A 13553-nucleotide genomic window follows, 5' to 3' on the forward strand; every position below is an offset into this window, starting at 1 on the left:
AGGTTCCTCAAAAAATTAAAAATAGAACTACCCTATGATCCAGCAATTGCACTACTAGGTATTTATCCACAGGATACAGGTGTGCTGTTTCGAACGGGCACATGCACCCCCATGTTTATAGCATGTTTATAGCATGGCACTATCAACAATAGCCAAAGTATGGAAAGAGCCCAAATGTCCATCGATGGATGAATTCATAAAGAAGATGTGATGTATATGTACAATGGAGTATTACTTGGCAATCAAAAAGAATGAAATCTTGCCATTTGCAACTACGTGGATGGAACTGGAGGGTATTATGCTAAGTGAAATTAGAGACAGACAAAAATCATATGACTTCACTTATATGAGGACTTTAATAGACAAAACAGATGAACATAAGGGAAGGGAAACAAAAATAAAAACAGGAGGGGACAAAACAGAAGAGACTCATAAATATGGAGAACAGAGGTTACTGGAGGGGGGATGGGCTAAATGGGTAAGAGGCACTAAGGAATCTACTTCTGAAATCATTGTTGCCCTATATGCAAACTAATATGGGTGTAAATTTTTAAAAAATAAAAGAATTCTGAAAAAGATTCTGACTATATTTTTGCCAGTTTTCTCATTATTTTTATGGAGGAGGGAATTTTTGGAGGTCCCTGCTCCACCAGTTTCTCAGATGTCACTGTTGCTTTTTTTTTTTAATTTTTTTTTTTTTTTAACGTTTATTTTTGAGACAGAGAGAGACAGAGCATGAACAGGGGAGGGGCAGAGAGAGAGGGAGACACAGAATCAGAAGCAGGCTCCAGGCTCCGAGCCATCAGCCCAGAGCCCGACGTGGGGCTCAAACTCACGGACCGTGAGATCGTGACCTGAGCTGAAGTCAGACGCCCAACCGACTGAGCCACCCAGGCGCCCCCACTGTTGCTTTTTATAGCACACTTAAAGTTTGTCTGAGGCTGATGTCATACCCTCATTGCACAACACACACAGTAAAGAGAAAGTGAAGGATGGAAGGACTTATTCCAGAACAGCACACTGCAAGGTGAAGTTAAGGGAACATAGGGAGCGCTTCTCCAACTCTGTAGTGAAGGACAAATTTGTTTATTAATCTAATTCATCGTTGTATGTTGTCCTACTTCATGTGACTAGTTCACATACAGCTTGCCTTGCAAGTTCAACAACCAGAGCCGGTCTCTACCCTGTTCAACAAGAATTGTCTGCTGATCACACTCCTGGAGGTCCAGGCAATGTCAAATTGTTAGGAAAGTTTCTGAATGCTCTGTTTTTTCACTTATCTTGTCACCATGTGGGAATAACAAGGTTTGCAAACCAGTAAACTTTGAGTAGCACTTAACCTGCAAACGATCTTGAATAAGCTAGTACGAGGCCTCCTCGACAACATTTAAAAGTCTATCTGTGTTGGTTTTTCTCTTAAATTCAAGCATCACGGAACTGTAATGCAGAAAATGCAGATTCCTCATATTCCCAAGGACACAGAGATGAGCACTGTTAATATGTTTGCTATATATAAACTACCAGTTTTTTCCCCCCATTCTTACACAAGTATGTGTTTGCTTTACAAAAACGAACTCTTTCTACATATGTATTTTACAACTTATAACTTATTTGGACATGTTCCTATATGGTACATGCACATTTTCCTCATTCTTGACAGTTATAGGGTATTCCATTTCATATATACATGCAATAATTGTTAACCAGGCCCTATTGGTGGCCATCCAGGCCCAGGTACCATTTTCAAGCTAAGGCATTACAGTCCACTAGAAGTAAGAGGTGTCAACTCTATATTATGCATTGCACCTAATAAGCAGAGCAAAACTTGCCATCCAAGTGATTTTTAAAATTTTTTTTAATGTTTATTTTTGAGAGAGAGAGAGAGAGACAGAGGACAGCGTACGAGTGGGGGAGGGGCAGAGAGAGAGGCAGACACAGAATCCGAAGCAGGCTCCAGGCTCTGAGCTGATAGCACAGGGTCTCGAATTCACAGACCGAGAGATCATGGCCTGAGCCGAAGTCAGATGCTTAACCAGCGGAGCCACCCAGATGTCCCAGCCATCTAAGTGATTTCCGACTGGCATGTTAGGGTGTTTCCAGCTCTTACTATTACATACAGGCTGCAAAGAAGCTGTGTGTACACCCTCTAGGCATCGGTATGCACCTGTGCACACCTGAAGACTAAGGTCTGGTAAGAGGAACTGCTGTCCGAAGACTGTCCCAGCTGACACTGCCACCCACAGTGCTTCCATTGATTTGAGCTTGGGTTTAGACTGGGGGAATTAAAAAGTCTTCAGGAACCAAACCAAGATATAGAATCCAGATCTAACTGAACAGTGGCAGGACATTGGATATTCCTGGGCTGTTCAGAGACTTGTAAAGCCAATTCTCAAAAGAAAGCCAGAAATGTGGCGAGCCAGTGATATCCTCCTTAAAACACCTTTTCTCCTCATTTCTGCTAAGAACGAGTAACTTCTGGCAAGACAAATCAGCAATGCCTTTTCTTTACAAATCATTTCCTTTCTTAAATCCCAAATGTGAAGCTAAATGCTGCTTACACACACGTTTAACCTTTAGGGTGCTGACCACTCATGGCAGGAAGAAGCCCAGGTCAGCATTCTTGGTCGCTGCCACTATTCAGGCCCGACCGGTCTCCGGGGAAAGATCCAAACAGTGGCTTCAGCAGCCAATAAGCGGAGGACTCAGTTACTACTTGACCTGATTCTGTGACTGTCCGGCAGAAACACATCTCCATAGTCTCTTTCAGAACGTGAAGCATCTCAAAATGTCTGAACCTGCCCGGCTAAACTCGCAATCAGGTTAGTCTATTGTCTTCCCTGAATCCTCTAAGGATTTCTTTGGGAAAACCCAAAGCACGTGTGAGCTGAATTCTATTCCTCCCTTGGGATGTCCTGAAGGTGAGGACACGCGCTGAGGTGTCTGAAAGCTATATATAGTGTCTGGGGAAATGATCCCTGAAGAAATGTAGCACAGACCCTAACAATTCTTCAAGAGCTCCTTGCTGATGTGAGAAATCTCAGTGTGAGAGCAGCACAGCTGATCAATCATGGGGACCTACTGCCCCCCAGAAGGTGCACATGCCGGCCCCCTGCCCCTGCAGACACTCGGGACACAGGCAGCGTTGCCGTCCAAACAGGAATAAACCCAGGGCTCAGTGTACACATTTCACAGCTTTTTATTGAGATTCAGGAAGAGTCCGCTGGAGGCGGGTGTGCTCACTGTCCCAGCTTGCCCAGGCCTTCCGCTGCATGGGTGACAGCGCTTGTGACTGTGTTGGTCACCGTCTCAGTGACTTCCTTCACCGCTTTGTCCCCTGCCTCATGGGCCTTCTTTAAGGCTTCGCCAATGGCTGTCAGGAAGAAAGAGGAATAACGTCCGGTGAGCAAAGTAAACATTTCCAGCTAGCAGGGCCCGCGTCAGCTGGAGTGGCCTGCAGGGATGTGGCGGTCTTACTGGACAGTGGCCTGGCCTTGCTGGATTCTGCCCCGATGGGACAGAGGGCAGCGGGGCTCCCGGAGGAACGCATTCAAACGTGGTTTTTGTTCCCTCCACAACTCGCGTTTCTCCAATTCTGAGTGAGGCGGCACCTGCTCCTCCCAAGGGCGCGCTGCCTACTCAGACCTCTTTTCTCTGTCAACTGCCTGCTTGTGTCTTCTGTCGTTTTTATATTGGTCCATCGTTTTTATTTACAAATGTTTTTCCTCCCTTTGTGGTCTTTCTCCTGGCTTGGCTTATCGCATTTTTTTTTATTATGGAAAAGTTGCAAGTTTTATATTGCCAGGTCTATCTAATATTTCCTATGTGGCTGTCGGGTTTTCCGTCACAGTTAAAAAGATCCTCTCCTCTCCCATATTATCCCCAATCCACCACCTTCTCTTCTAACAGTTTAACGATTTCATGTACCTAATACGTGAGCCCTGGATCTATCTGGAACCTATCATGTTGTAAGGAATGAGGCACTTTTAGTTACACTACAGCACACACACATAAACATTTATGCAAATATACATGTAAATACACAGACAATCTCCTGTCTGAAATGTTTTGTCAGAGCGTGCTGCCACATAGTCTTTTGTGACCCCGTCTCCTTAACATCCCACGGAAAGGACTGTCTGGATGGATCTTGCTTATTAGCAAAGTACAGTCTGTGGCCGCAGATGAGCGTAGATAATTGCATACCAACTGAAAGGATGCAACATCAAGGTCAGGGTTTGACCGGGTTAGGCAAAGAACGGGTTGCTCCCAGCATCTAGCTTCCCTCCTTCCCTCCTCTCCTGGCCCCAGCCTCAATGATACCTTTCTCTCCGGCCTCCTTGGCGTGTTCCACCACCTCCTTCACCACCTCCTCAACGGCATGAACTAAAAAGATGAGAAGCCCAGAGTGAGCGCAGTGCAAGCCAGCTTCTCCTCAAGGCAGAGCCCAGGACGTCTGGATGTCCTGGATGCCGCCCCTGCCCCACCTCTGCCCCACCTCCCAGTGAGACCAGGCAGCCTCACGAGCAGGACCCTCAGCTGCCTTAATTCAGAGACTCCAGCGGGCCTGGCTGCCAGAAGACAAACCTAGGCAGTCAGACGAGAGCACAGGGCCCTCCGTGCCCCTTGGCCTGGCAAGGCCTGGAATGCAGATGAGCAGGCCCTCGTGCCAACGGGGCCCCTGAGGCCAAGGCGGAGCTTGTCTCCCAGGTCACCGCACCTCTCAGGTGAGCTGCTGTCCCACCACAGCTCCACTGGGGATGCCAGATCCCGAAGTCTCCTCCAGCCAAACCCGAGCCCCCAGAGCAATTCCTCCAACAGGAGGAACTCTCCCACCACCTCGGAGTTGTCTAAAGTTCGTGCGGCAGTTGCTAGAACTGGAAGATTTTGGAGTCAGAAGAACTGCTTCTGATTTTACCTCCACTCTGCACACTTGGTTCCCTTATCTGTGGAATGGGGATGATGCCGAACTCGGGGCCAGCGAGATATGCAAGAGAGAGGTCAACCCCAGCTGCAGAGCTAACATACGAAATACAGACATGTTTGCGGCCATGCAGAACCCGAACAGTCAACGCGGACACCAGTTGTTTGTCACAAAATGGCAGGACTAGCCTCCCGCACAGAGTTGCTGCTGCATACACACCAAAAGGGTTTTGGGGCACCTGGCTGGCTCAGTCAGAAGAGCATGTGACTCTTGATCTTGGAGTCATGAGTTCGAGCCCCATGCTGGGTGTAGAGGTTACTTAAAAATAAAGTCTTCAGGGGTGACTGGGCAGGCTCAGTCGTTTAAGCATCTGACTCTTGATTTCGTCACAGGTTCACGAGTTCGAGCTCCATGTTGGGTTCTGGGCTGACAGTGCAGAGCCTGCTTGGGATTCTCTGTCTCCCTCTCTCTCTGCCCCTCCCCTGCACTCTCTCTTTCTCTCAAAATAAATAAACATTTAAAATATATAAAATAAAATCTTTATTTAAGAAAAGGGTTTCTGGGGACTTTGAAGAAATTGAAAACGTCCTTTGTATAAACCCAGGGGGCTGACTTTGAACAGAATCAGACTTGGTGGTTTCTTAGTAAAGAAATCTTTGAGGCATTCAAGTGATGCTAAAAATAAAAACCCATTTTCTTGTTTCTGTATAGGACATTCAAAACAGGCTGCTTTGATATGGAAGGACTCCCGGGTTTCCAGAGGGGAGGATTCTAGCCACTGGAGGCTCACCCAGCACCTGGGCTCCCTTTTTGCTCCCAGGGGTCTCCTCTGAGCTGTGTCCCTCCTGCCTCACAGACCCCAGAAATGGGTCCGACTGAGGGAGGCCTGTTTGGGGGCAATAGACCCCTCATGACTCCACCCAAGCTGCCCTCTTCAGCTTCCACACCCCTCACTTCCTTTCTGTCCTTGTGGGATTGATGGGTTCCTCAAGGGGCCAAGGCCTGCCCCCAATCTGCTGGGATCAGCTTCCAACAGGCCCCGAGTCTGTCCCCACCACCACCACCCCCCCCCCCAGCCTAGGGAGAAGGGCCAGGTGGAAAGGAGCCTCTGGGTCCTTACCAGCTTCCTCGGTGGCCTTCTCAGTGCGGTGGGCCAGGCCCTCAGCAGCAAGTTTCCCCAGACCTCCCAGCATTGTGCGGTGACAGGTGGCAAACCAAGCAGGATGCTGCGGTCTGGATCAGCGTGCTTTTATAGATGCCTCTGATGCCTGCCTGGGCTCTGGGGCAGGAGCCCCCGCCCCAGCCAGGTAGGAGATCAGGTGGTGAGTCAGCACAGGCGGCGGCAGGAAGACGAGGCTGGGTGGGGCTGCCCCAGTGCCATGACTGCAGCCCTGCCCCTCTGGCAGTATGAGACCCTGACACCCAGTACTTGGGGACCCTCTGAGGGGCAGGGACAGGAGCAGGGCTGAGACTGGAAAGGAGGCCTGACTGCCCTGGGAGATGACAGGCACTTGGGGACAGCAGCCCTTCCAGTCCCCTGGGCTTCAAGCTCCCCATAGTCTCAGCACTGCTGTGTATCCAGACAAGGCCTAGGACTTGCAGCCTGCTATCCAGGATCCTCAGGGTGCCCTAGTCAGGGGCTTGGGGGTCTGTGGGCCTGGGGACCTGGACGGTCCCTCAGGCCAGGGGCACAAGTGGAATGGGCACCACTGACCTCCCCATTCCCAAGGACTTCAGCTCTGCAGTGTCTCTGCAGCTTTCATTGGAAATTTGAGGGGCGGGGGAAGGGGGCTTCATGGTGGTACCTTGCCTACAGCTGAGGAGGACATAGCATTAACCGGAAACCCAGTCATCCTGGCTTGCAGTCAGCTGCTTCTCGCTCACAGGAGCACCTGAACCCCTGCGCAGCCCCATTCAGGGGCAGGCAGCACAGGAGAGAGCCCAGCACCCCTGCACCTCAGGGCCTGGCTTCTCGGAGAGGTCCTGTGAGGCCAGCAGTGTCCCCCAGGAGGTCCTACAGGAATAGATGGAGGACCCCGGCACCAGTAGGGGAGGTACATCTGGCCCTGGCCAGAATTCCCAGAAAGCCACTCTACAGGCCCCTGATACATCACATGCTTAAGGGGCCAGGCTGCCTCCCTAGTTACTCAGGTTGAAGAGTGATGCCTCAAGCCACATGTCACATGCCGCTTCCCTTACTCACCAGCCCAAACTTGAGCCTCAGTTTCCTCATCTATAAAATGGGGACAGCCACACCTTCCTGGCCATGTCACTGATAGAGGGATCATGTGTGCAAGTTCTTGGTAAATTTCCGCTCCCTCCCTCTTGTCACTGATTGTGCTAGAGAGGGGCTGTTCAGGAGTGAGCCCTGACCGACCAGTAGCGGGGGCAGAGGGCCGGGGACTATGACCCCAGCGGCAAGGAGTCATGAAAGAAGTCCTCCCAAGTCCTTGTTCATGCCATCCAGGCCAGGGGCAGGAGTCTGAGGCTGCCTGCCCCCATGCCTGTTCTCTCAGCCTGTACAGATGCCCAGGAGGGTGTGGTGAACCCTAATTAGTGTTTACCCGACTCCGGGCCCTCACCGCCTGGGTCCTACGGGGCTGAGGCCCTCCCACATTCCTGATTGGTATTAGGAAGCCCCAAGCTGTGGCCGGCCCCCATGGCGGGGGGCGGGGGGGCAGGCAGTGGGTGCTGTGGCAGCAGAAACTCTGGGTCACAGGGCCACACACACCATTCTCCACTGGCAGGAGTGGTCGGGTATTAAGCCATCTTTGAGAGAAAGAACACAATAATACTACTCTTGCAACTATTACAGATGGCTGTGTGTGCCCCTGTGGACTCAGAAGAGGCTGTGAAGTGAGGGGCTCTGGAGCTTAAGCAGGTCCAGAAGACTGTTCTCCCCTCAGCACAGGCGAATTCCAGAGTCTTCTGCTCAGGGCAGTGCTGCCAAGGGTGGGGGACTTTGGGGACACAGTTGGGGGGAGTTGGGCTTAGAGACCCACAGGGATCTCCCTGGACCCAGCAAAGCTCCTTCCCTGTTTCCTCTGAGGTGGTGTGTGTCCCCCAGCCCACAGGGTCCCTCGCCGTGCTTGTTCCCCTGACAGGATGGTGGTGTCATCCAGTGTTTCTGGGACAGATTCCAGACCCCACAGACCCCTCCACACCAGTTCCCATCCTGGGATACTGTTCTCCCTCTCCTCTGGAGCTCACTAGCTCCTCAGTAGGTCCTTGCTAAGACTCAGTCCCTCCGCAGGACTCTGGTCCCAGGGCTAGTCCAGAGCCCCGCCCAGTACAGCCTCTGGATATGCTTTTCTTCCACTGTTGGCTACTGTTGCCCTTACCACATCACCCTCCCTGCCCGTGAGCCCCTGCTCCTCTGTAATGCACTGCCCTGGGAGGAGCACCCTGGCTCCAGTGACAACATATTGTGGCCCCAGATCTCCGGGCAAGACCGGGTCCAGACAAAGATCCCAAATGCCCAGCAAGGGGAAAGCGAGGGGCCTCGCCAAGCTGCCTGGGACCAGACGGGGGGACCCCTGACCTTGGTGCTCTGGCCCAGGGCCATTCCCTTTGGCCTTCCAGCTCCTGCTGTGACCAGCTTCCTGTTCTCTCAGCCCCGCCTGTGGATCACTGAGGGTGGTCTTCTTTCCAGGCAAAGAAACCCAAGACAGCCCAAGACCCTCCTAACCAGGGATGGATCCAGATGTGAGGGGCTGGGCTCCAGTGACTCCCGCAGGGAACATTACTGCCTGGATGAGTTGAAGATGACTCAGGTGGGAACCATCCCATCTTAGAAGAGGCCTGGCTCACCCTGCACCCCAGCAGAGCAGCCCTTGAACACAGGCACCTGTCCTGAGACAGAAGATCAAGTCCAGCCCCTGGGGCAGGACCATCAGGCCTTCAGAGGAGCCAACTAATCCTCCAAGCGGAATTTGTGCAACAACCCAGTTTGGCAAAGGATCAACTGGCTGCATCATCAAGTCACGGTGAGCCAATTTCTCCTATGACAATTTGCCAACTTGTCAATTACCAGTTCTGAAAAATAAAAATAAAAAATGCTTATTTTAAGTGTTCAAATACTCAGGGCTGTCTTACGTCTAAAGTGATAACTTCTTGTGTGATCTGAACTATGGTTGCCTATCCTCCTTCCGCTTTCTCCTCCTTCTGCTTCAGGGATTTGAGCTCACAGTGTATACTGAGCCCACATACCCTGCACACACCGACCCCTCCCAGCCACAGGGAACCAAATCCTGACTCCTGGAGATGTTTTGTGGCCCCTCGGCATGTCAACATCACACATCCATGGATGTCAGTCAGGATTCTGTTGGAAATCAGGGCACATCAAAGGGGTTCCTAAGGAAGGGACTGTTCACAAAGCTGTGGGGAGACTTAAGAGAACCAATAAAGGATGGCAAGGTGCCCGGGGACCAGTCATGGTGACAGTTGTCACCACCCTGGGCCTGGAGGGGTAAGGGTAAGGAGCAAGGCCATACAGATGCCAAGGAGAGCTGTGGCTTTACAAGAAGGTCATTCGACAGGAGCAGCAGCAGAGGAACCCAGCCCCTCCCAAACCACGTCACGCAAGGAGGGTACATGGGGAACAAATACCTCTCCTCTCCCTCTGTGACCTAGCCATGTGTCGCCCATTGGCTGAACCCAACTGGGACTGAGGGCGAGAGAGCCCTGGTAATGCAGTTCAGGAGGACAGGTTCCTGGGGCGAGGGCAGGGAGGAGCAGGCAGAGAGTGGATATGGATTCTCTGTAAACAGAATACCAGCTCAGCCTGCCAGACTGCCAGGTCTGGAGGCAACAGGGCAGCAGCTTAATTCTAAATAGTCCCATTTCTCCTTCTTGAAACCATATGAAGGAGGAGGGGGGGGGGAGGAGGAGGAGGAGGAGGAGGAGGAGGAAGGCAGCCCATCATCAACACACACACACATCAAATTTCTCTTCAGAGAAGCTGGGAAACCATGCAAATCCAGGAGCAGGTGAGACCAGAACCAATGTGGGAAGGCAGGCAAGTGCAGAAGAGTGGGAGAGACCCGGGGAGGGGGTGGGTGGTCTCAGGTGTTGAATGAGAACTCTTCGAGACAGAACTAAGAACCTGAGCAGGTGAAGGAGGAAGCAGAAGATGCCCAAGGATCTCCAGAGGTGTCAGACATAAGACCACCACCTTCCAAGAGTGAAGAGAGCCTTTGAAGAAACAAGGGCTAAACAAACCCCTGGAGGCTGCAACTGGGAAAAGAGAAGGCTGCCCGTAGAATCTTCTAAAAGTCAGTTTGGTTCTAAGAGACAGAGGGGTGGAGGGGTCGCGGCTACACAGGTGAGTCCAGCACTTACATGAAAAAGGGGCAGGCTCCTGAGCAGAGGAGTCTGGGTGAATCCCCTGCCCCTACCCCCAACCCAGACTCCCACTGCCATCTGGGAAATGCCACTTCAGATTTGAACTTCAGATTCCTGACAGCCTCCAGCATCAGGAATACAAGGGTTTTACGATTAATAGGGTAGTTTCTGTCTTCCAACTCAGTGTTAATTGAGTTACAAAAGTAATATAGTTTTCCTGTCTTCCTCACCCAGACTCCCCTGACGGGGGTGTTCACATCTTACACAACCACAATACAACGATCAGAAGCCGGGAATTAACATTAGCATATTTAGCTAAATTAAAATCTAAATTTAGTCAATTTTAACTAAATAAATTAAAATTATTTCAATAATAATAAAAAAAGTTTTTATTTTAACTTTTTAACATTTTTAAAACAGAAAATGCCAGGGCGCCTGAGTGGCTCAGTCGGTTGAGCGTCTGACTTCAGCTCAGGTCATGATCTCGTGGTTCATGTGTTTGAGTCCCGCATCAGGCTCTGTGCTGACAGCTCGGACCCTGGAGCCTGCTTCAGATTCTGTGTCTCCCTTTCTCTCTGTCCCTCCCCCCTCAGGCTCTCTCTCTCTCTCTCAAAAATAAAATAAACAGTAAAAAAATTTTTTTAAATATTAAATGCCACACACAAAAATAGAACACAATGAATCTTCATGGATACATTGCAATAACCCAAGAGGCCTAGCTATAACAATTATGAGCTCAGACCCCAAGTCTTCCTAGTCCATCTGTAAATATTTTATTCTTGAGGAACCTTCTATTTTTTTTAATGTTTATTTATTTTTGAGAGAGAGAGAGAGAATGAGTGGGGGAGAAGCAGAGAGAGAGGGAGACACAGAATCTGAAGCAGGCTCCAAGATCTGAGCTGTCAGCACATAGCCCGACACAGGACTCAAACTCATGAGCCGTGAGATCATGACCTGAATCGAAGTCAGGCGCTTAACCAACTGAGCCACCCAGTCGCCATGAGGAACCTTCTAGCAGACTAATTCCAACCAAGTAACAGATAGCAAAACATATTTTAGCAACAGGAATAGCAGAGAGCTTATAATATTTTCAGTTGCAGATCTAAGAGAAAACAAAGGTGTGGCTCAGGGTAGAGGAATGGAATGTAAATGCTTTCAAAAAGTAGAAACTAGAGGGGCACCTAGGTGGCTCAGTTGGTTGAGCGCCCGACTTCGGCTCAGGTCATGATCTTGCTGTCCGTGAGTTCGAGCCCCACATCAGGCTCTGTGCTGACAAGCTCAGAGCCTGGAGCCTGCTTCAGATTCTGTGTCTCCCTCTCTCTCTGCGTCTCTTCTGCTCATGCTCTGTCTCTCTCTCTCTCTGTCAATAATAAATAAACACCAAAAAAAAAAAAAATTTACAAAAAGTAGAAACTAGAATGAGACAAATAACAACCAAAAAGGAGAAAGAAAGAGAAAAAGAGAGAAGGGGGTTGAAAGCAGAAAATAGAAAACTCTGCTCCTTGTCTCTCATAAAATTTGCAATTCGACAGGAATCAGAGCTGAGAAGTCAAGTGGAACCAAAATGGAACCTGCCCTTGTCTCTCTTTTTAGTGACCTTGCGTTTAGCTAGTTGAGGAAGTAGAACCTGGAGAATCAAGAATCGTTTGGAGGAACTGCTAATGGAAGAATTGCTCTTTGGATCCTTGACCAGGACCCAAAGGTAGAGTGGCCACGGTCTGGGCTCAACTAGCCTCATGACCCTCATGGAGACAGGCCTGGGCTCCTATAGGCTCCCATGGGCTCCCCTGGTGTTGCACCCACTGTGTCCCAGACGTGTAGCAAAACCAAGTTCAAACTGGCCTTCCCCCCATTCCCACGGTTTGCAATGTTGGGAAGAACAGAGGCACATAGAAACAGGCATTTGCATGGTACATGGGGCATCAGGAATGTGGAAGGGGCTGCACCAAAGAGACGGCACCCAGGGTTCATCTGACAATATGCAAACTCATTGTTATCTGGTAGGAGAACCAAAGGAGGTCAGGCTTGTGTTCATTTAGCAGATGTTGCCAGAGCACCATTCTAGGCACTGGCGTGCACTCATCAGTAGAAGGAACTTGGTTGCAGCCCCATGGACAACCATCAGAGAAGCATACTGGAAGGGTCTCGTTAGAATAACTGTGGAAAAGGAGGACAAGGTATGAGACCGTATCAGCGGTTGCTGGACCCATCCTGAGTGTGTGTGCGTGTTGGAGGATGGACAAGGGAACTGAGATCTGAAGAATGAAAAAGTAGGAGCTCTAGACAAGAATGGTTAATGGAGGAGGACAGAGAGTGGTCCAGGCAGTAAAAATAGCACATGCAAAGACCCTGTGGTGAGCAGCAACATGATGTCAAGGGAAATGGAAAAGGGCCAATGTGGTTGAGGCAGAGAGGGCCAGGGTGTTGAGAGAGGAGGCTGGGGAGGCGGGTGAGGCCGGCCAGTGCAGGATGCTGGCTGGCATCCAGGTAACATGGGGATTGAAGCTTTTGTTTGTAAGACAAAACCTGATTCACAGTGGCTCAAACAATGAGGGAAACTGCATCCTCTTGCTAGCATGGCAGGCTGAAAGACTGGTTAGTTTAGGGACTGAATAAAGTTGTGTTTTCCTTAGGCTTGTTTCTCCTGTGGTTACATGTGGCTGGCACAGTTCTAAGCATCATTTCCAGCCACAAAAATGTCCGGTGGAAGAGGGGGGACTGTTTCTTCCCTTGTCTGTCTTTTTCTGAGGATGGAGAATATTTCCTAGAAGCTCCCAGGCCCTCAGATGTGACCTCCCTTCTCCTTGGCCAGAGCTGGGCCCCACACCCATCCCTAAGGCAATCTCCTGGGGAGTGCAGGATGAAAAGGGATTGCTGGACCCACGAGGATTTCTCTCTGAGTCACCAGGGGAAGGACTCACACCAGAAAATATGTGTGGGCTCTGCCACCCCAGCCCATGGGGTCTCCCCCAAGCTGTGCACCCCCCTCCCCAGGTGGTCTCTCCTGACCCTGGCATTCACTCCTTGGAGGCAGGGGCCCCTGGAGATGCTGGAAGTGCCCTCACACTACCCAGGTGTCTCTTTGAGGACCTTCTCTTTGGACCAGAGGGAGCAGCCTTGGCCCATTTTGCAGATCAAGCGAGGCCTTCTTTCCGGTACAGTCAGTAATAAGGAAACAAGAATGGAAGCTGGTTTGGCCCCCGGGTGAGGATGGGAGACGCTGACCTGACCGGGAGCGGGAGAAGATCTGTGGCCGGCCTGGGAGGGTTCTCAGGTTGGAGAAGAGAAAGGT

The 13553-nt window shown here is 50.5% G+C and overlaps 1 protein-coding gene across 1 annotated transcript; it reads right to left on the reverse strand.

Annotated features, from left to right (window-relative positions):
* Positions 1-3180: 3180 nt before the first annotated feature.
* On the reverse strand, positions 3181-10929 carry FAM25A (family with sequence similarity 25 member A). Its single transcript, XM_060642273.3, has 3 exons — positions 6039-10929; positions 4318-4380; positions 3181-3370 (listed from the first exon to the last, which is right to left on the reverse strand). The coding sequence occupies exons 1-3, from the start codon at positions 6109-6111 to the stop codon at positions 3237-3239; spliced, it is 270 nt and encodes an 89-aa protein (XP_060498256.1). The 5' UTR covers positions 6112-10929; the 3' UTR covers positions 3181-3236.
* Between the last annotated feature and the right edge of the window lie 2624 nt (positions 10930-13553).

This window comes from Panthera onca, chromosome D2 (assembly GCF_046562875.1).
Source record: "Panthera onca isolate mPanOnc1 chromosome D2, mPanOnc1 haplotype 2, whole genome shotgun sequence".
Taxonomy (NCBI): Eukaryota; Metazoa; Chordata; class Mammalia; order Carnivora; family Felidae; genus Panthera; species Panthera onca.